General features: G+C 42.6%; 3 protein-coding genes across 8 annotated transcripts in view; 1 reads left to right on the forward strand and 2 right to left on the reverse strand.

Annotated features, from left to right (window-relative positions):
* LOC129182457 (keratin, type I cytoskeletal 19-like) lies at positions 1 to 4,255 on the reverse strand. Its single transcript, XM_054778606.1, has 9 exons — positions 3,894 to 4,255; positions 3,378 to 3,503; positions 2,154 to 2,236; positions 1,926 to 2,082; positions 1,655 to 1,816; positions 712 to 837; positions 414 to 643; positions 303 to 337; positions 1 to 225 (listed from the first exon to the last, which is right to left on the reverse strand). Exons 1-9 carry the CDS (start codon positions 4,191 to 4,193, stop codon positions 128 to 130), a joined length of 1,317 nt encoding a protein of 438 aa, XP_054634581.1. The 5' UTR covers positions 4,194 to 4,255; the 3' UTR covers positions 1 to 127.
* LOC129182458 (gastrin/cholecystokinin-like peptide) lies at positions 1,205 to 11,294 on the forward strand. Of its 2 annotated transcripts, XM_054778608.1 has the most exons (3): positions 1,205 to 1,270; positions 9,813 to 10,241; positions 11,134 to 11,294. In XM_054778608.1, exons 2-3 carry the CDS (start codon positions 10,025 to 10,027, stop codon positions 11,208 to 11,210), a joined length of 294 nt encoding a protein of 97 aa, XP_054634583.1. In that variant the 5' UTR covers positions 1,205 to 1,270; positions 9,813 to 10,024; the 3' UTR covers positions 11,211 to 11,294. The 2 variants fall into 2 exon arrangements, with proteins under 2 accessions (XP_054634583.1, XP_054634582.1); XM_054778607.1 differs by lacking the exon at positions 1,205 to 1,270 and having other exon boundaries at positions 9,792 to 10,241.
* Positions 8,316 to 21,930, reverse strand: part of hap1 (huntingtin associated protein 1) — a 21,870-nt gene continuing 8,255 nt past the window's right edge. Inside the window, exons 3-15 of one of the 5 annotated variants that reach the window (XM_054778601.1) lie at positions 21,732 to 21,848; positions 21,553 to 21,647; positions 20,313 to 20,421; positions 20,080 to 20,158; positions 19,875 to 20,005; positions 19,670 to 19,744; positions 19,109 to 19,320; positions 17,314 to 17,532; positions 16,846 to 17,180; positions 14,729 to 14,917; positions 14,313 to 14,418; positions 12,719 to 12,768; positions 12,203 to 12,324 (exon numbers count right to left, since the gene is read on the reverse strand). In XM_054778601.1, the coding sequence (XP_054634576.1) occupies positions 12,729 to 12,768; positions 14,313 to 14,418; positions 14,729 to 14,917; positions 16,846 to 17,180; positions 17,314 to 17,532; positions 19,109 to 19,320; positions 19,670 to 19,744; positions 19,875 to 20,005; positions 20,080 to 20,158; positions 20,313 to 20,421; positions 21,553 to 21,647; positions 21,732 to 21,848 (1,707 nt within the window). In that variant the 3' untranslated portion in view covers positions 12,203 to 12,324; positions 12,719 to 12,728. Of the gene's footprint in view, positions 12,325 to 12,718; positions 12,769 to 14,312; positions 14,419 to 14,728; positions 14,918 to 16,845; positions 17,181 to 17,313; positions 17,533 to 19,108; positions 19,321 to 19,669; positions 19,745 to 19,874; positions 20,006 to 20,079; positions 20,159 to 20,312; positions 20,422 to 21,552; positions 21,648 to 21,731; positions 21,849 to 21,930 lie in introns of all 5 variants that reach the window. The other 4 variants (XM_054778602.1, XM_054778599.1, XM_054778600.1 and 1 more) reach the window with 4 other exon arrangements.

The following is a 21,930-nucleotide window of genomic DNA, read 5'->3' on the forward strand; positions in this document are numbered from 1 at the left end:
TTGTGTGTTTGTATGTTTATTTATTGGCCGAATCCTTGGCAAACAATAACGCAGCAGACTGTTGTGGCCCAATGGTTGATTTCACTCGGGACCATTTAAAGAGGCCAAACTTGATCAGCAGACGTCTTTAATGCCTTTGAGTGTCCACGCTGGTGGACACCACCTTTCCATCCACGAGCTCCTCCACGATGGTTTTCACTCTCCTCTCGATAACAGGCTTGTGCTCTGCAGAGGTGGAGGACAAAGAGGACGTGAGGTCAAGTGTAGTCATGTTTAGTGGCGGCAAGAGGACGCTTTCTTACCTTCCATCTGCACCACCTTGCTGATGACCAAAGGCCTTTAAAGAGAGAAGACGTGATGAGAGGTCATGTGGGGTATGATAGAGCTTTGAAAGGTCATGGACCGTGTCTCACCTTTTTTGCTCGTAAGATTCTCCATCCAGCAGCCGACGGTACTCGGCAATCTCCCTCTCCAGCCTCATCTTGATGTCCAGGAGCAGGGTGTATTCGGTCTTCTGCTGCTCGATGGACACTTTGAGCTGCTGCAGCTCGACCTCCAGGGCATTGATGGTCAACTGCAGCTGGCTGAGCTGAGCACTGTATCGCAACTTGGTTTCGGCGAGGTTCTGACGGAGGCATTCGATCTATACAGCAGACAGGACGCAGTTTGGCACACGCGCCTGACAGGAAGTGGCTAGTACTGTTGTCCTACCTCAGCAAGGATGCCTTGGTATGTGATCTCCAAACTCTGGTAGGTCCGTTTCAGCTCGGACAGTTGGGAAGAAAAGGTCTTGACTTCTGTTGTGTAACCTCGGATTTCTGTCTGCAGGGATTCCATCTACACAAAACAAAGCATTCATCTGTTTGCCACCATTTCTGCATCTAGGAATTTGTAACATTTGGTACATTTAAAATGCTAAAAACAACCCAATGTAGGCCAAAATATGCTAAGCTACTTGAACAGAACATGTTAGCTCTGTGTTATAGGCCAGTGGTCCCCAACCGCAGGGCCGCGACCCGGTACCGGGCCATGGGTCATTTGGTAGCGGACCGCACAGAAAGAAAAAATAATTTCCATGATTTCTTTTTATGTTTTATTTTGAAAAGTGGCCGGATTCTCTCTGTTACATCCGTCTCACTTGACGCATGTCCATTGTGTGTGTGCTAACTTTATCTCATGCCGCACAGATAGACTACTACTGTATTTTTACCATTTTTCTTTCACCTCATATTTGGTGTCAAATGCTGATGCTAAGTGGGAATGCATAAAGGTAAGTTTTGATGACGTATTCAGCGCTAATGTGCACATTTGTCTCAAGTTAATTCATGCTAGCGCACTGCCTCTTACCACCCACGTCAAACAGCGATGTAATAATCTCCCTGGAAAAACTTGGCTGAAACTTGAACAGGTGGATGGTGGGTCGGAATTGTATTTAAGAAATAAGATAAATTAGATCGCTATAATGTACGCAACCCCCCCCGGGAAGTTGGCATGCGGGTTATAAATTAGTAACAATAGTGTTGTTTAGCATGTACAGTCTATTAGTGTGTAAGTCTTTCAATGCCTGCATAGTTCATATGGCGCAGTTACATTTTGTGTTCCACATGTATTACTTGGGAAGAGGAAAGCTATATTTGGACACCCCTCATCTCACCTTAGCTTGATACCATTTCTCCAATTCCTGCTTGTTCTTCAGCGCCAGAGCTTCATACTGCTCCCTCACTTCTTGAAGGATCTTGGACAGATCCACAGCAGCCGCGCTGTCCACCTCTACGTTGACATTACCCGTGTATTGGAGCCTCAATGCATTCATCTCCTGCAACAACATCAAAAAAACAAACAAAAACATGTTAGCTTTTGTCCATCGACGATGGTGCATTCGAAACCCACCGCCCCAGTGTTCGCTTCTTCTGAAGTGACCTGACCTCCTCGTGGTTCATCTTAAGTTGTGCCAGTTGTTCCCTCAGATTCTCGATCAGCATTTTCAGGTCACTGATGGTGACGACCATGCTGTCCTTGACCCCCCGCAGACGAACCAAATCAGAATCCACCATGGCACGTGTGTTCATCTCCACCTCATACCTGCAGTCCGGGATTATTAGACGACGTGCACACTGAAACTTCAATACGTCCACCATCACCGTGCGACTTACTTCATTTTGAAGTCATCCGCGGCCAGTTGAGCGTTATCGATCTGCAGGATGATGCTCTGATTCTCTGCATATCTCCTTGTAATCTAAACAGGGGAGGAAGCGCTGTTCAACTGGTTTCGCGTCACAGTGTCTATTGTCCAGCAGGTGGCAGACTGATCTAATTGCAAGCACTAAAAGTCACCACCAGATGGCACTAATATTCTGTCTTACTTACTTATGTGACCGGCGTAGTTAAAGTGCTGTTTAGCCTGAGGATCTTTTTAAAATGATTTTATATTATTATATTATATTTATATGATATTTTTATATTATTAATTATTTGACAAAATAAATATAAAATCATTGTACAAATTTTAAAAATATTGTTACTTTTTTTAAAATACATTTTAAAAATAGTCTGTGAGTCTCTTTAAAAAAAAAAGTATAAATAGGCTGTTTGAAAAATACAATTTCTAACACTGTTGTTGGAAACTGTCATTTAAACAAAGCTCATCAGACTGTATACTTCATTTATCCTAAAACAACAACAAAGTGCAGCCCGCGACATATTCTAAAAATGCAATGAAAGACGGCCCACATCAGAACACGACAAGGACGGTTTTAGCGCCATCCTCAAAAGTTAGCATAGCGTTTTTCTGCATCTTTAACCAAAAAGGTATTTTTAATGGTAATATAGAACTAGTTGGTATCAGTCAAATTTCAAATTTCCTGTTGGGCAAAAAAAACCTGGAAAAAATAAAAAAAAATCCTGAACATAAAAAAATGTGTTTCAAATCTTCCATACAAAATTTGGGTGTTGCGTGTGGGGGGGGAAAAAAGGGTTATTATTTTTTTAGTTTGGAAAGATTTATAAAATATTTGTTTCTCGTTTTTATAACAGGTGGACTCGTGCGTCCTTCAATTTATCCGTATATTTTTCCTCGGTGGAAAACGGACACCCATGTCCGAGTACCGCAGGTTTTTTGTTCGTCACGGTTGCTGCTGGAAAATGTGTGACGTCATATACATTTGTGCACACGTTTTGGGCTGCTGGTGTTTCTAAGTCACACCAATGTGGAAGGAAGCTGAATAAATGTAGAAAGGCAGGAAACATGCATGAGTGAGTGAGAAATGATGACCCGTTTCCTTATGGACTCTAATGGAGGATAATGAGTATAGACGCTGTCTTTGATCCTCGTCTAGTGCACGGTGCGAATAGATGAAGATGTTGGGTGTGAGCGACACCTGAGCTCTCAATTCGTTGATGGTGACGAAGTAGGCGGTGAAGTCCCTGGCAATGGGAGACATTCTCTCATAGAACTCTCTGATCTGTATCTCCAGCTTCCTGTTGGCAGCCTCCAAAGAGCGTACCTGCACACACGCAATTACAGATGGCGGTTCAAGCCAACCCAGTCATCAAGCCATTAACTTCTGGATTCTTGTACCTCTTTGCTTCTTCTAATCGTCTGTCAAACCAACAGACTTCCATGCTGAGCAAAGTCTGCACATTGCCTACGTCCGCATAACAATAAGCTACAACATCCCAACTACACCAATGAAATGTTTGGTGACATACTGTTAGATTATATGTCAGAGCACATGCACTTACCTTTCTTATCTTATCAAACAGTGGTTCTACCCGTGGTCTTTACATTTTTTATAAACGATAATGAGGTTAAAATAGTACGATAGTACCATTGGTTCTCTAAATAACAGCAGAGAGAGAAGAAGAAGGTTAGTTGGGTCTTCTTGGTGTCTTACTTTGTCCAGGTAGGAGGCCAAGCGGTCGTTGAGGTTCTGCATGGTGGTCTTCTCGCTGGCCGCCATGATGTCGCCGTAGGGAGCCAAGCCATAGGAGACTAAAGTGTTGGCCTGGGAGATGCGGGTGCCAGAGCCCCCGGCGCCCCCGTACACACTGGGCGTGCGTCCCTGGTAGATGCCGCTGGAGATGCGAGTCTGGCCGCCCCCGATCAGCTGCAGGCCACCGCTCATGCTCATGGCGCTGGCGGAGGAGATGCTGCGGGCGCTGGTGCTACTCTGGCGGCCTAAGATGAGAGACATGATGAGAGGTGGAAGCTGACGATACAGTCGTCGAGGAGTGACTGCGGCTGGTTCAAGTGGACGTTTTATAGCGGCGTGCAAGAAACGGCGACAGTCGCTGCAGATACCGCAGCAATGCTTGGCATGCTGATAATAGTTTTTCACGCATCATAGGTGTGTACATGGCACGGCGCGGCCAGGCCTTTGACAAGTTGAAAATCAAGTTCTGTGGATTGATGGACCTCCTGATAAGCCGACCCGGTTGACATTTTTAAAAGGATTAATGTCTTGTCTGCTTAAGCTGTTCAAAAAGTAATTTTTTTTTTTGTCACCTGTCTGGTTGGACGACAATTGAAAATATCAGTGAAGCAGAACTCCATGCAGTCTGACTTTCTTTTTAAATGGTTTTCTTGTTTGGCTATGCTGAGCACCACCAACCAAAACAACTTTAATTATGTTTTTCAGTCATTGACTTCATATTTTTGTCTTTAATTAACATTAACTTTATATTGCTGTGTGCTAACTGAAAGCAACATACAAACAGACAACTAAAAAGAAATACAATGAAAGAAAAGTATTTAAAAAAAAATGGTATGGCATTGTTTTGTTTTGTTTTTCACGTTATTCAACTAGAAAAGTCTTGCGAGGCACTAAAATGGTTTCAATGTTTAAGTGTGCTGTGTCCTAAAACAGTACAATTGCCAGGTTTCAGATGATAAAAAAATATTATAAAGTAAATTAAATAGGAGGATACAAAAAAAACACAGTACTTTCTCTTATTGTGCAATAAGAGAAAGTACTTCTTACAATATTCCAAATCACAAAGATAACACACACACACACAAAGATCATCATTCATATAATAACATAACATCCATCCTCCATCCAAACAACAACAAATAACTGTTATCTCATTACTCTTTTTCAATACAATCTGCCCACAGAACAATAATTTGACTTGCCAAAGCACTTAAAATAAGTAAAATGCCATTTTGACAAGTGGATTTTCTTTTGTGTTCTATTTGCAGTGCTTATTTTACACAATATATTACAGATTATGGCATTACTTAAAGACATGCACACCAATACTGCATTTTTGCACCTTTTTGGCTATCGACTTTACACCCACCTATTAAGGTTGCCGAAGTTGGCATGTGAGCTGAAACAAATATCTTGTTAGTCAAAAATGTTTGTCCCCTATTTTTCCATTTTGCACTTCCTAGTGAAGTCACAGTGGATGCTGCATGACGCATACACCAATATGTCAATAATGCATTTTTAGTTATACCTTTCTGCACACAACTTTTGACCTTGCAGCAGTCTGCCTGCGCACTGAAAAAACGATCTTGTTCGTCGAAATTGTCTGAAGTTTATTTTTCCATTTTTGCACTTGTTAACTGAAGTCACAGAGGATGTTGCGCAGCGTGCACAAGCGCACTAATATGTCAATACTACATTTTCGCACCATTTTAGCTATGTTTTGCACACAGCTATTAACTTTGCTGCAGTCTGCATGCGCACCGAAAAAAAAAACCCTGTTTAGACAAACATATTTCACCTCTACTTTTCATTTTTTTCACTTATTGGTTGAAGTCACAGTTGATGCTGCATGGAGAATACAATACGGCACTTTTGCACCCGTTTAGCTACCTTTTTGCACACAGGTATTAACTTTGCTGTAGTCTGCATGTGCACGCTGACAAAAAATATCTTGTAGCCAAAAATGTTTGTTCACTTACTAGTTGAAGTCACAGTTGATGCTGCACGGAGCCGACAATATTGCATTTTTGCACCTTTTTAGCTACGTTTTGCACACAACTATTAACCCTGCATGTGAAAAGATGAAAGGGGAAACTTACTAAGCGTTAATAACACCACAGTGCTCACACCCTTGGACGCTACCACGCCGTCGGCTTCCCGAGACGTTTAATCACTGCCCCAGGGAGTTTACGTTCCTCTTCATCACCTTTCTGCAAATAAAATCCATGCATTGACTGAAATCGTGCTGAATGCGATTGTAACAATATTCGCTTTGTAAACAGATGGCTTTTTTTAACCACAACAAACCGGTTCTTAATTGCTTTTCTTTCGAATGACTGAAATCAGTCATTGCATTTTACTAAGCAAACTGATTAGAATTAATTGTTGTTGACACATAACACACACACACACACACACACACACACATACACACACGTACAGTACATGGATCTATGCAGTAGTGTGTATGTGTATATGTGGTGTTACACCTGGTGCACTGCAAAAGTGAATCAAAGGAAATGAAAGCAAGCATATTAATTATACAAGAATCTGAAAAGTATGTCTTCAGCAGGTCACACCCTTGAAGAGACAGCTTGGCGTGTCGTGTCACTCTTTCTCCATGCATGAACACATTGTGTCTTGCATTAACCCCCTCACATCTGCAGGATTTGGTATTTAAAGGGGGACATTATCCATTGGGGATAAAGGAGCACATTACAATTTCACACAAAGTCAAAGATACACAGTGTTTACCGCGGGGGATAGGTTCTCAAAATAGCCCGCATTAAGTGAAATCCGTGAAGTAGCCAACTTACTTTGTCTACAATTTTTATACATGTGGGCCGCGTGGTTAGCATGTTGGCCACACAGTCAGGAGATCGGGAAGACCTGGGTTCGAATCTCCGTTGGGCATCCCTGTGTGGAGTTTGCATGTTCTCCCCGTGCGTGTGTGGGTTTTCTACGGGTTCTCCGGGTTCCTCCCACATTCCAAAAACATGCATGTTAGGTTAATTGGCGACTCTAAATTGTCCGTAGGTATGAATGTGAGTGTGAATGGTTGTTTGTCTGTATGTGCCCTGCCATTGGCTGGCAATCAGTCCAGGGTGTAACCCGCCTCTCGTCCGAGGTCAGCTGGGATAGGTTCCAGTGAGAATAAGCGGCATAGAAAAAGGATGGATGGATGGGTTGGCTTCCTCTGCCTTTTGGATGAAGAACGTTTCGTCCACCTTGTGGGTTTTGTCAGGGAGAAAACTTGCAACTATACAGCGTTCTGTTTCTTCTTTTGTTTACAGCATCCGCGGTCAGCAAGCAGCTCACACGGTTAGTTAGTTTGCTAGCCATGACCACAACAAGTAATGGCGCGAAGGAGATTGATTGACAATAGTCTACAGCCAATCAGGACGCAGGAGACAATGGGCGGTGCAGACAGAAGAGAAAAAAACACCACCTACTGCGAAAACACAGAAACACGACACAACTTCCCACAGTGCAATTCTTCTTAAAGGGCCAGTCTCGCCCTTCAACGATGTTCATATGCTTTTAAAAAAAAAAAAAAAAAAACAATGCTAAAATTACACCAAAAAAAAATCCACGAGTCCCGGAAAGGTGAACCGCGATGGAGCGAGGGAACACTGTAATGCAATAAAATGCACTTTTCACACAGCACACAGAACATGAAGTAGATTTGAGGTGGCCATCTGCCAAATCCAAGTCAATCACGGGAACAAAACTGCATGACAGGCGTAGTTTTTCAACATAATAGCCCGAAGGAGTTACGTAAAGATGGATGCACTTCTGAGTTGACATAGATATGAGCGCTAATGCACTGCAGGTGGAGCAAAGAACATCTGTTGCCAATTCTTCTCCATAAAGTAGGTGTGTGTGTGTGTGTGTGTGTGTGTGTGTGTCTCAATAAGACCTGGCAACAGGTGAAAACAACAATCTTTCTCCAATTTTCAACAACATTGACCAGATATCACCGATGGGTGTGTCCATCTTTTTGTCATTTATTCATTACCCGTGCCTTTCCAGTAAGAGATGATAACATGAAATGTCTGAGCTTGTAAAAAATTTCCCAAGGTACATTTTACAAGCTGAAATGCTTAATTGTTTTCACTTTGGCTATTGCGCACTCACTCACATATTGCAGCAAAAGTAAAAAGGTCGTACCGAAGCTGCAAAAATCTTTATACATTTGAAGCAAATGCAGATATTGTTGCAAGTAAATCACTGAGGTTGGGAGGAGAGTTACTGCCTTTAGTCAAGCATTACATGCATTTGTTTACAGCAGTGCTTGAGTTGCTGTACATGTTATCTCAGCTCATTTTATTCATTTGTTTTGATAATCAGGTGATTTTGTACAGAATGCTGGTGCCAGCAACTCATACAGTGGTTTGTACAGATGCATTGGTGTGAAATAGTGTTTGCCCACTTCGTGATATCTTATTTTTTTGCATGTTTGTCACACTTAAATGTTTCAGATCATCAAACAAACTTAAATGTTAGTCAATGACAACACAACTGAACACAAAATGCAGTTTTTAAATGAAACTTTTTATTATTAAGGGAGAAAAAAAAGTCAAAACCTACATGGGCCAGTGTGAAAAAGTGAAACCTAAACCTAATAAGTGGCTGGGCCACCCTTAGCAGCAACAACTGCAATCAAGTGTTTGTCACAACTTGCAATGAGTCTCTTAAAGCGCTGTGGAGGAATTTTAGCCCACTCATCTTTGCAGAATTGTTGTAATTCAGCCACATCGCAGGGTTTCCGAGCATTAACCGCATTTTTAAGGTCATGCCACAGCATCTCAATGGGATTCAGGTCAGGATTTTGACTACGCCACTCCAAAGTCTACGTTTGGTTTTCCTTCAGCCATTCAGAGGTTGACCTGCTGGTGTGTTTTGGGTCATTGTCCTGCTGCAGAACCCAAGTTGGTTTCAGCTTGAGGTCACGAACAGATGGCCGAACATTCTCCTTCAGGATTTTTAGGTCGACAGCAGAATTCATGGTTCCATTTATCACAGCAAGTCTTCCAGGTCCTGAAAGCAGCAAGACAGCCTCAGACCATCACACTACCACCACCACATTTTACTGTTGGTATGATGTTCTTTTTCTCAAATGCGGTGTTACTTTTACGCCAGATGTAATGGGACACACACCGCCCAAAAAGTTAAACTTTTGTCTCGTCAGACCACAGAGTACTTTCCCAAAGGTCTTGGGGATCATCAAGATGTTTTCTGGCAAAATTAAGACAAGCCTTAATGTTCTTGGTTTTTGGTTCAGTGGTTTTTGTCTTGGAACTTGTTTTTGCCCAGCGTCTTTGTTATGGTGGAGTCATGAACACTGACCTTAACTGAGGCAAGTGAGGCCTGCGGTTCTTTGGATGTTGTTGTGGGGTCTTTTGTGACCTCTTGGATGAGTCATCGCTGCGCTCTTGGGGTAATCTTGGTTGGCCGGCCATTCCTGGGAAGGTTCACCACTGTTCCATGTTTATGCCATTTGTGGATAATGGCTCTCACTGTGGTTTGCTGGAGTACCAAAGCTTCAGAAATAGATTTTTTTTTCTCCCTTAATAATAAAAAGTTTCATTTAAAAACTGCACTGTTCAGTTGTGAAACAGATCAGGTTGATCCAAAAAAAATCTGTCCCCTAGGGGGACCATGACAGAAAATAGTGACCCGGACATAATAAAAGCGTGACGCAAATGCAGTTTTGTGTTTTCTTTACCAGTATGAGTCAAACGTCCGTCAACAGGGGTGTTTTTTTTCACCCTTGCAACCAAGCCTCCAGAGATTGTGATTGCTTACAACATTAGAATTGTTGAAGGAACTATTGGATCGCAAGTATAAATAGATTGATTTGTTTTACTGTTATTACAGTGCAGAAAGCTTTCCCACAAGCGGAATGATCAGTCAAGCATTGTTTCCTTGACGCACATCCTCCTGGTTCACCTGTCAACCAATCAATCAAAAGCTTTTTACCAGGTATTGGATATTTGACTGTTATGCAGCTGTAAGGCTTTACGGGTGTTATAAAAAGGGCAAAGTTGAGCATCATGAGTGGATATCTTTTGCGGTCCAAGTGAGCAGTCATGTCTTGGAACACGATGGCAGCGTGTGCGCTGGTGTTGGTGCTGCTCGCCAGTGCAGCTGAAGCTGAGAGCAGAAAAGTAGAGCAGCTGCAAGCCAGGAGGGAGGCAGCGAGAGACTTAGCTGGCAGACAGGAGTCTCCACGCACGGAGAGACGGGCACGCCTTACGGAGGACGAACGCGAGATTATCACCAAACAAGTCATGCAAGCAATCTCAGGTATGCTCTGTGTTTGGGGTGTGAAAGTTTGCGGTTGTGCTCATGAGTCTTACATAAAGCCAGTACATGGGAAGACGTCCAAAAGACGCTCAGGTGTACAGTGGATCACATTCGCAACTCGGCATTCATCATCCAAAAATTATTGAACTTTTTTTAAAAACCAAAAATAGGTCATTTGGTCATCAAAAATGAATAAACACCTGATAATACAGGTGAAATGTACAGCATACAGTTTCAAAAAGCATCCCGAGCTTTCCAGTGAAATGTGAATAGCCCAGTGAGGTAGATGATCTGTCTTCCCAAAATGGCTGCCAGCATGTTTTATGGGCACAAGAGAAGTTATTGTGCTTTTGAAAGGTAGAAACTGTTTTTAAGCACGAGCGTACTTCCCAGTTCGTTACATTTGCCTCGGTTCGAGTACATTTCACGGTTAGCAAACAATATGGGTCGGCTGACTCTGTTCTTTGCTAATTAATGCAGCTATGCCGCAAGCCTCTGCTTTTCTTATTGATCATGGCTGCAAAATAACCCACGATGACGCCGAAGAAAGTTGCAAATGGCAGCACTTTGATTAAAAAAAAGACGAGAAACACAATTAAATTCCAGAAATAACTCGTAGCAAAACACAAAGGCGGTGTCCGTGAGGATCTCGTTGCCTCATGGCCGTCTTTGTCAGTGTTCATTTACCCCTTTCACTCATCATTTATATGCATTTCGAATTGTTTTCTGCATGTAAAACTATCTAATAACATGTTGGGATTGACATTATATCTTATGGGAAAGATTGATTTGGTTAGAGTACGTTTCGGTATTAATGACGCTAGCCGAGGTTCCACTGCATTTCATTTCAGAAGCTTTATGTGAGGTTCATGTAGGAATGCTCTGTCCACAGAGGTGGTGAACTCAGACTGCATGTTGGACCGCGACTATCGGGGCTGGTTGGATTTCGGACGCAGAAATGCAGAATGAAGCACAACAGCATGGCCGCCTCCGCCGCCTCTCCAATGCTTTGACTTCAAATGTTGTCACTGATTTCCTACTCTCACTTCATGAATAAACACTTTTTGCAAAGTACAACGAAAGAGTTTCATGAAAGCACCACAAAACCAAAATGTTCACATTTTATTTACAGGTGGTACACGTTAAATGTACAGCTGATGCAAATACAAACAAGGTGAGCTGGTTAATTAGTCTTATTCCCTTTTAAATCTACGATATCCTATGACCGCGTCATGTGACATTTCCTATGACATCATGGGTGCTATTGTTTGTTCCTACAATCACATTCATTGGCTTGGTGCAACAGTGGTTTAGGATGCCCAGAATTAAAAACATTTTATGTGAAAACAAGTGATGCAAGCAAGGTACATTAAATAACATTAATGACATAATTTAGTGCACTGCTTCTTCATTTCGTTGATGACATGAACCCTTCTTACATACAACAATACAGCAGTGTGTTTTCAGTGCATTTGGAAGTTCAACAGTGTGGTGATGCGTGTTACCAGTATAAAATTACCAGTATAAAACGTTTTTGGGACATTTTTGTAAAAAGAGGCTATGGCTGCAACTAATCAGACGTAGATTCTCATGTCCATGTCCTGAAATGATGCTCCATGAAGGAGCGTAGATATTGCAATGACAGTAGAAAACAAGAGGAGCACATACAAAGAACAAATCGAAAGTATGGCTGCAGCACACATAAAGACAGGTGCGTCGGCGTCAAGTGATCGGTGCGTCACCGCATGTCATCCCCCGAGCGGCCACCCTGTGCATCCCGAGACTCTGAAGCTTCTCCACCAAGTTCAAGCTGAAAGTGTTGCTTTTCCCGACCGTGTCTGTGCATGAGACCTGCTCAATGGCAGCGCCGCGCCACGGCTCAGTGCTGGGGATGTGTATGTGACGGTGGGGAGAGGAGGAGGCGGAGATACCTCGTTCTTGAAGCAGCTGCATGAGTCCCAGCGATGACCAGCTTATGTTTGTGGTGGGGGAGCCAGCCAGGCCGAAGTGCTGCTTGTGGGACACGGGCGATGTGCTCACGTGCTCACAGTTGTGACAAAATGGCAGGCTGATAGAGTGATGGCTGCAACAGAGGGAGACCCCGTATGAGAAATAAAAAGTAAGAAGGCGAGCTGGACAAACAGGTTAATGACGCAGTGCTGATGCAACACAATCTGGTGATTTGCTGTTATGCAAGAGTCATTAACACAACGACTCTTGCATTGGCAACAAGACACACGAGTATGAGAGGAGCGCAAACAAGTTGGAGCAGATGGAACGACAAGTTTTCAGTACAACTGTGGAGTGCAGTCAGTCAGGGGCAAAACATGGTACACGGCTTCATGAATGCATGGTTCATTTGCGACCCCCGAAATTCAAGGTGTTGCTTCGATGAGGTTAGTTAAGAAGCAAGCGGGCAAGCAAGCAGATGTGGTACTCTGCCTCTCTCGCTCAGATTTCCACACAGCAGCTCTTACTTTGCTCTTTCTACGGTTGGACAAAGAACCTGGACACACGTTTTCTGCCGCTGGGGGAGGAAGAAGGGAAGGTTTGAAAAATGAGCAGAACAGAAGTGAGGGAAAGCTGATAGCCCTACATCGCCGTCATAGGAACGGGACTCGTACGTAGGCCGAGGACGTCTTGTATAATGCACACTGCTGCCAACTTTTCTGTAAGAAAAAAAGCTATTGGCTGTCCTAGAAGATGACGCAATCATCTAATTTGCATATCATTTACATATGATGTTGTAAAATCCTGCAGGGAAAAAAGCATAACCTCATAGGAGATACAAAAAAGTGAGTAAAAACACCTTAAACTTAAAACTAAAACTACAAATAAACTTGATTCTTAGTTTGTTATTTTAAAATGAGCCCTCATTTCATCAAAATAAAACAACTTTCATATTTAACCCGGCCAGTGCCTTTTAAAGTTCAATCACACATTGGCTGTTGAGAGCTTTTTAAAATTAGCACAGTTGAACAGCGAATAATAGATTACGCTGTTTATTCTATGGCTCACGTTGACCTGACTCAGCACACTTTCTGGTGAATATATGGAATAGCAGCTGAGCTGCACGATACAGGCAACACAGCAGGCGTATCAATTACTTACGTTTACCTGAAGAATTAAAGATAATACGCTTCATTTTACTAATAAAGAGTAGCAACAGACTAACAATAAAATCTAAACACAACAAACACCCGACTCTCTTATCCAGGCTTACTGAAGATTAAGAAACATTTGCGAGACACTGCTTTGTTCAAGACAGTGCTCCTCCTAGTGGTTAAACTAAGAAGTACAAAACAGTTAAGTACATGTTACATGTTGGCCATCGTCCGTTATATTTTCTGACTTTGATATGGGCCATTTAAAAATGGACGCCGGGCCGCATTCGGCCTGCGGGCCATAGTTTGGACCTCCCTAATCTATGCAACAATGTATAGCATGAGGCAAAACATTTAAAGGCTCTTCCACCACATGGCAGAAGGTACATAATGAACCTGTGCATCCACCTGTTGCCGTTCATACAACAGAAGAAGAGATGTTTCGGCTCAATAAAGGGTGACAAACACTGATATGCAGTTGTCCTCCTGCATCGCGGTTCGACTGTCGTTCCCTCGCTCATTCGCGGCTTTTAAAAAAATTAATTCATAAATGGTCGCCGTTTCGTGGGTTGAATACGGTCTATTATTACTAAAAAAAAATGCATATTTACACACGGCGGCAGTAGAGTAGTGTTCTACACAGGTCTGTAGGTGTCAGTAACGTCACATTGATCAGACATCAGCCACCAGGAAGTACACTATGTCTACTATATTGTGTAACACGAGTGTAAAGGTGACTTTAGGGGTGTTATTTCATGTTTACAGGGCTCTAATAATGGTCACACCTGTATTTAGAAGGTCACAAACAGGTTTTCTATGCACTAACTACAAAAATATTCCATTAATCCTACTTTCACGTATCGCAGTCTGGTCTGGAACCAACTGACCACGATAAAAGAGGGACGACTGCAGTACACTCACAACAACAACAACAAAAAAAAGCCAAGATGACAAAACATGTTCTTACCTAACGGGGCATGAGGGGGTGTGGAGGGATGGCTGGGGGACTTGGCAGGTGGTGATGGTGGGAGTGGGAGAGGTCTGAGGGAGGTTGAGACCCGATGATGAAGACACTATCAGGTTAGGAAGGGAAAATGTCGCATTACAATTCTCATGGAGGAAAACCCTAAAGACTGAAGTATTAACAGCAGTCCCACCATTAGGTACACCGGCACAATCTAATGTGCTGTATCAGCTCCTGTCCTTACCTTAGCTATTCATTTAGCAATATCTTTATTATGGTTGGCTTGCAACGGTATAGCGCACGGCATCATCATCACTAGATGGCGCAAGTGCACACAATCAAGAGTGCAGCTTTGAGATGAACATTTGGGACGTGAATACCACATGGAACATGTTTAGGGGTGTTTAAATGTGGCCTACCCATGCTGGTCGCTCCTGAGAGCAGCGACAGATCGGGTTCATCCTCCTCCAGGTCATTCAGACTGTACACATGCTGTATGTCCACTTCCAGCTCTCTGAAGTCCTTCGTCAGAACTCCGGGGCGAGGGTGCAGGATGCCCCCGAGGTTTGGTTTGGCCAGCTGCTGCCACTGGTGTAGAGTCACTGAACCTGAGGAGGGGAGCCACAGGAAACGGGGCTTGTAGAATATTTGGAGTATAAATGGCCAAGACCTTCCAGAGGTCGTAATGTACACAATATATAGGGCCCAATAATTTCCACTTTAACGGAATCGCTGACTAGGCCAATAAAAACCCAATCTAATGTTAAATGCGGAATCTCATGGATTTTGACATATTGTGAATGAAATGCTGTAATTGTGAGAAGGAACATTTGTGTGGGGAAATATTTCCCCAGCGGACCGCTCATTCATAGCGGCGTGTCCTCACAAACACGAACCAGCCTCCTCCTGAAGTCGGTCAGCAAAAACGCTCTACTTGTCAACAAGCGTGACGGTACAGCAATGGCCAGTGTAAGATGGCCGGGTTAGCTTAGTGTAATGGAGCATGCTAGCGCGGCTATGAGTTGTGTTGTAGGTAATGTAACCGAGTTTTAGGATGCCTGCTGACTGCGTGCGTGAAATAAGGATGACAGCCAAGATTGCAAGAGGCACCCAGCTAACTACTCACTTAGCAACAGTCAAAATATATTTAACACACACCACACATCCGGCCTTCAAAATAAGAGCAGCACACAGCCTGTCTAATGGTGGTAAAAAAATAGGTGTGTCTTAAAAAAATATCTTACATTAATAAAACGATTGCAATTACATCCGCAACTGCATCTTCTTTGACAACAAGCACGGATATGATCGTTTCTTAAGGATTTTGAATCAATTAAAAGTTAGAAAAATACCGGGCAAATTGTCCAATGATGTATTGCATCAGTAAATGTAAGGAATTTTGCGTTTATTTAACATTTTTATTCACTGACACATGAAAAAACACAAAATAAGGTGATAAGTGCAAAAAGAAAAAAAATTTAATAAAAAAAAAATGGAATTTAGGAAAAAATAAAACAGATTTTATTATGCCCTAAATACAGTATACCAGTGGTGTCTAGCAAAACCTTCTCTGCTGGGCTAACCACTATCAGAAGCACTGACCTATGTTTACAACTTCAATTCTAGTGTTTTTGTTCTCCGAAATCATATTAACTGATTCCAACGGTCTATCATCTTCATATCGTAGCGTGTCTTTTGTAATAGTCTCTCCTATTCGTGTATTTGTATGTTCGTGTCAATGTAATCTGCCCAGGGCCTTCAGAATCAGTAGTGCTGGCTCATGTCACATACACACTATTAGCAATGGGGTGTTTTTAAAATCAGATTTCAGATTGGCCTCACACGCCCTGGCCCACAGTGACCATCACCAGCAAGCTGCTAATGATTGACATTAACTAGCTGGGCCATCGTCTCTTACAGACAGTGTGTGCTTCATTCTATAATGCAAAATGTGACATGTGACAAATGTTACGTCATTTCCTATGATTGGAAGTAAAAATGACCCTCTGATGGGACCCAACCAAAGGGGGGCTGTGCCGGCAGTCAATCACTCCGGGCTGTGACCCCCAAACTAGTCTCCGAACAGACGAAGATATTGTGCAGAGCCCCAAGGACACCCGCGTTTGAAGGAGGAAAAACACAACCAACTACCAAGTGATGGGCACACGGGGGTCGTTTTTTTTTAATGCAAAGAATTTACAACACAACATAAAATAATTGAGTAATTCAGAGACCCAACTGCCATTGTAGATTTGTTTTTATCATTATCATGTTTGACTTTGCTTACTTCTTACACACACGGCCTTCCTCACGCAACCAACAATCAATACTGATAACAAATCTATCACAGAGAATATTATTCAAAACAATTTATCTTGGAGGGAGGCCATTTAGTAAGAGAACAATTACATTTAAAGAGCAGTGTATGCGTATGCTCTGTAATTATGTGTCATGACTCTGACACACCGGAATGATTAATAGCCTCTGTGTGAATGAAGGTTGTGTTGAATGTATAGATGTTTGTATAGATGTCTACCTTCCAGAGGTTTGACAATCTGCAGGCGGTCGGGCAGGTATGACCTGGATCCCACAGAGCCACAGGAGTGGCGGGAGCTTCTGTTGGAGTAGTCGGTGCCGGTCGATGCCTCTGAACTGGAGGCCAGGCTGTCATTTGGTGTCAAGAAGCCACTGGAGCCCTCGTCCTCCTCCCTGTTTGCTGCCAAGGCAAGGAGTTTCCGCTCACGCTCCACATCGAAGAAAGGCCGCTCAGAGGAGTGGTTCTGTTGGCGGGCTGATAAGCTGCGCAAGGCTGCCTCGAGGTCTTGGCCTCCCGGAGTGCCGGGCTGACCTAGACGCTTTGGCCCACAGATGCTGAAGAAAGAACATGTGGCAACATTTAATATACGGACTGACTATTAAAAAAAACAGAACTAATTCTCCCTGAAGACAAACAACGTGCAGCGCAAACAGAACAAACAAGTGTGTCTAAGGTTCTCTGATGCACCTGATGTCTTCTTTCAGGGCAGGACTAGCGCTAGGCTTGTCCTCCAGAGTAAGGCTGGTGTTATCAGAGCCGTAGTAACTGGTGCGAGGGGTGCTGGTATAGCTGGAGCGCACAGACACCGGGCTCGAACCTGGGAGTCCCGGAGAATGGCACAAAGAGCGCAGCCTCACCGACCTGTTAACCACCCGCACCGTTTCAAACACACGCCATGGGTGGCTTCTGCAAGGAACAAAAAGAAAACTCTCAATGGATTTTTCAATCGTGATTAATGTTTTGGCTAGTCAATGTACACATTTTTGAAAATGTTGACTTTTTTTCAGAAAGTACAGAACAAGACATTAAATGCAGCAAAGAGAGTCCGAACACAAAAAAAAAATCTGACTTGGCAATTACAGCACTGGAAGACCAATAAAAGGAAAAGGAGCAGCAACCTTTTATCATAGGAAAAAAAAGGGTAACGCTCAAGGCAAAGTGAATTTCCAGGTTACAGGTAAAAATGTGAACCCATCACATGCACAGGTGATCCTGTTTTGTTTTATTCCTTCATCTAACAAGCCAACTTTTCTGTCAACTATTTTTTGCAAAAGAAATGATAAATTATAGTTACCACTTCAAGTACTTGTAACACTTTATACAAAATACAAGCCCTTTTCAGGGCTGAAGATTCATCCATCCATCCATTTTTTATATGGCTTGTTTACATTGCAATCGTGGGTGAGCTGGAGCCTATCCCAGCTGACTTAAAGCCCGAGGTGGGGTACACTTGGACTGGTCGCCAGTCAACCACAGGGCTAGGCCTGTCACAATAATCGGAATCTTGCAGAAAGTGACATAATGTGAAATGATGTCATTGTCAGGAGAAGGAATGTTCGTGTGGGGAAATATTTCCCTGGCGGACCGCTCAATCGTGGCGGAATCTCATCACAAACACTAACCCGCCCACTCCCGAGCTAAACATGTCAAAACGGAGGTGAAAAAACTTGGAAAATCCTCTCTTACGGAGCGTGAATGGAAGCTAGCTAGGTTGGCTTAGTTTAGCATTGCACGCTAGCGCGGCTGTGTTGTGCGACTCACTGGACGAATGTGTTGTGTTGTGTTACAGCGAGCATTTTACAATGCCTGTTGACGACGTGCAGGTTCTGAGTTAAAAAGACGAGAGGCATGCTTGTGTTAACCGTCAACAGACATTCTCAACACACACAACATACTTCCGGCTTTCCAAATAAGAGCACTGTAGGCCACAACGAAAGCGACGCTGATTCAAAATGCGACATATTGTGATTTTTATTCAAGTGCAATTTTTTGCTAAAAGAGACTGGGTCCGTTTTATGTTCATTGGGGGTTTTCTGTCATCTTTTGTTTGCTTAATTTATTATTTTGTTTGTTTAATTTATTTTATAGAAAAGCTCTTGATTTTCCAATTACAAAGTTAAACACCCTTGAGAAGCTAAAGTTGCTTTTGATACGGTGTACTCGCATTGTTATGCCATATGTTATCATTACATTAATGAAAAAATGGTCTCAAAATAATGTTGACAATAATATCGTTTATCTGCAATAATTTGTGGGACAATTATAGTTCTAATAATAGTTATCGTGAGCGGCCTACACAGGGAACATATATACAAACAACCATTCACACTCACAATCACACCAATTCCAATAGAGCCCTACTATGCCTGCATTGCACTGCTAAGAAATACTCCAAAATTGAACAGCAACATTACATTTTAATTTTAAGAACTGTTTATATGTAATCATCCCTACAATGAGTTCCGTGGTAATCATGACTTACTTGTACTCTGACGACGAAGGCGTGTCCAGGCCTTTGCGGAAGGTGCCCTCTATCTCTGCTGCCAGGCTGTCCATGGGGAGGACAGAGGCCAAAGCAGTGTAGCGCTGCACCGTGCTGTTCGGCAGGCTCTTATTTCGCAGGTTTTTATTGTCCTCTCGAGCCTCGTGCAGCATGTCCTTGCACTCAGAGTACTTGTCTTGCAGGTCCTTGAGCTGCAGAGGGGGAAAGACAAATATGAATTCAATCCTTTTCTGATGCTTGTTCATGTTCAGTGTCTCAGGTGAGCTGCAGCCAGTCCCAGGTGACTTGGCGTCCAGGACAACACACCATGGACTGGTTGACAGTCAATCATAGGGCACATGCAGATCATCCTCTTGTGCATACTTTTGGACAATGGGAAAATGGCAAACTTCACACAGACAGCTTCTTGCCCAGTTAAAAAGTTTAAATGCAGTGTCCTTTGTATACCTAATTTATCATGTTCAATTGATAAACGGATGCAGATACATTGTATTATGTGTGCTTAACTATGATCCATTTTCCAATTTTTGAATGCCTTGCCTGTGATTGCAGTTTCAGGTTACTCTCGCGCGAGGCACTCAAATGTTGGTTCAGCTCCTCGTTGTCATTGGTGACCTAAGCGGACCAAAAGAAGGCGTTTGCAAGGTGACAGTAAACCATTTGTGGAAGCAGGTTATTTATTGTAACATACGATATGCCTTTTTAATTCATATTTCTTAGCTGAGTATTGTGAGCTTTTACTCACACATTTGCAGCGGGCCTGCAAGTCGACAATCTGCGCGAGCAGCGAGCTGATCTCCTCTTGCTGCCGAAGAGAATCCTCTACTTTACGCGCCAGCTCGTCTGATAGATCCACTACTTGCTTGTTGACGGAGGCTAAAATTGCACAGGTCCTTTTAATGTAAAAAAAAGCGTGTGTAATGCTTTACAATGTCAGTTAGACAACTTACATAGCTCCTCCACACACACCATCATCAGCTCCTGCTCTTGCTCCTCATAGTTACTTGTCTCTGTGCTGAGTTCACTGGCCTGCAGAAATGATGGTGAGTTAATATGTTTAAGTTGCAAAAAGAATCATTACCAATTCATAGCTGTAGTACATAGAATATATTTTTTAAAAGAGTACACTTGAGTTAGGGTCTTAAAAAATGTAGTTTCATTTTTACTTTATGCAATCCGTTACCTCCAATCGAAGTTTGCGGTTCTCTTCCTCTAAACATTTCAGTTTCTGCTGCAGGAAGTCATAGTGGACAAAGTTGCTGAGAGAACTGCTTGATTCATTCTTTTTTATTCTGAAAAACAGAAACAGAACTGCTGTCACATGAGGAATGCATCGGAACCAACCAAAACCATATTGTGTTTTCACAGTGGTGTGCAGTCAGGGCGTGCAAGGCCTTCTCTGCTGGTCTAAACACCGTCAGAAGCACTGAACTACATTTACAACTTGAAAAAATTCTAGCATTTGTTCTATGACATTGTATTTATTAATTCCCAACAGGCCTTCAGTGTTAGGTTTGCTGGCCCATGTAACATACACACTAAGAGCAACGGGGCTGTTTTTTTAACCAAATTTCAGATTCACCCCACAATGCCAGTTAGCTGGCCCAAAGTGATGTCAGCATTTTTACGTCCTCTGATTGGTTGATGGCTGAAAGCCTATTCCCAAACACTCAAAGTTACCAGTGCGCTTGAATGCATCATCACATGAACAGCACAGCACTTAAATGATCTTGTTCTAATATGAGGAAAATAGACAGTGGAGTTATCGTTCTGTGTGCATCATATGAACAAATAAGTGAGTTGATATACACGCTCCTGATTCAAATTTTAAGAATAGCTGAAAAACTGCAAGAATTTACATTCTGCACTGTGGGATCTGAAGTTAGTCAAAAGTGAGCCAAAAAATTGAGTAGACGACGCAATTTATTGCAAACAACCATTAAACTGAAATAGGCTGTTCATCAGCTGTGCAAAAGACCATAGCTTAAAAAAACCCATCCATCACTAAAATAGAAAGAACATTTTCAAAAAGGGACTCAGTAATAAGTAGCTGCAACATTCTTGTTAATCATCACAAAAATTGGTTTGGGCATGCTTGATGCCAGTGTTTCCAGGAGGCTAGTGGGAATGTTGCTCCAAGCGGTGAAAATGGCTTCACGGAGGGCATCCACTGTCTGGAACTGATGTCCGTTTTTGTAAACTTCCTTTGCCATCCATCGCCAAATATTCCCCATTGTATTTAGGTCAAGGGAATACACAGGATGGTCCAAAAGAGTGAGGCACTGATCTACTTTCCCTTTTGTAATAAATGTATGTCTACTATGCTCCTCATCATTAGTTTATGTACCATATGTCAATGTTTTGGCAACGCATGATATATTTTAGTAAATTTGGGTTCAGTGGAGGAAGTACGTTGCACTTACGATGACTGGGATTCAGCATTTTCTATTTCCTCTGTGCTTGCGTAAAACTGAAGGAGGTCATCTCGCATAGAGAGTTCATGACGCAGTTGAGCAATCTGGGAAATAACACAAAATTACCTGAGTTCAAATCAGTAAAAAGGGCATTTGATGTGTAATTTCAACACCGAGTTTGTTTGTACCTCCTCCTTCGCAATTTCAAGCTGTTCATCCAGCATTCCATTTCGGGTGGTCAGTTCTTGGTTTTGTTTCAGGAGAGACTGACCAATCCGGGCCGCTAGCTCAAGATCACGTTCTTTCTGAAAAATATTACATTCATTAAAAAAATGTGACACGACATGAGTTATTGACAGCATGTAAGTCACAACAACACTTCCTTTT

Source organism: Dunckerocampus dactyliophorus, chromosome 6, assembly GCF_027744805.1.
Source record: "Dunckerocampus dactyliophorus isolate RoL2022-P2 chromosome 6, RoL_Ddac_1.1, whole genome shotgun sequence".
Classification (NCBI taxonomy): Eukaryota; Metazoa; Chordata; class Actinopteri; order Syngnathiformes; family Syngnathidae; genus Dunckerocampus; species Dunckerocampus dactyliophorus.

Bases quoted from the DNA above. Each gene is read 5' to 3' on its own strand.
- LOC129182458 (XM_054778608.1), top strand. From the start codon at position 10,025: ATGTCTTGGAACACGATGGCAGCGTGTGCGCTGGTGTTGGTGCTGCTC. The intron at 10,242-11,133 runs GTATGCTCTGTG...CTCTGTCCACAG, and splicing joins AGTCATGCAAGCAATCTCAG to AGGTGGTGAACTCAGACTGC.
- LOC129182457 (XM_054778606.1), bottom strand. From the start codon at position 4,193: ATGTCTCTCATCTTAGGCCGCCAGAGTAGCACCAGCGCCCGCAGCATC. The intron at 2,083-2,153 runs GTAAGTCGCACG...CCCGGACTGCAG, and splicing joins GCGGATGACTTCAAAATGAA to GTATGAGGTGGAGATGAACA. The intron at 838-1,654 runs GTGAGATGAGGG...TGTTTTGTGTAG, and splicing joins AGAAATGGTATCAAGCTAAG to ATGGAATCCCTGCAGACAGA.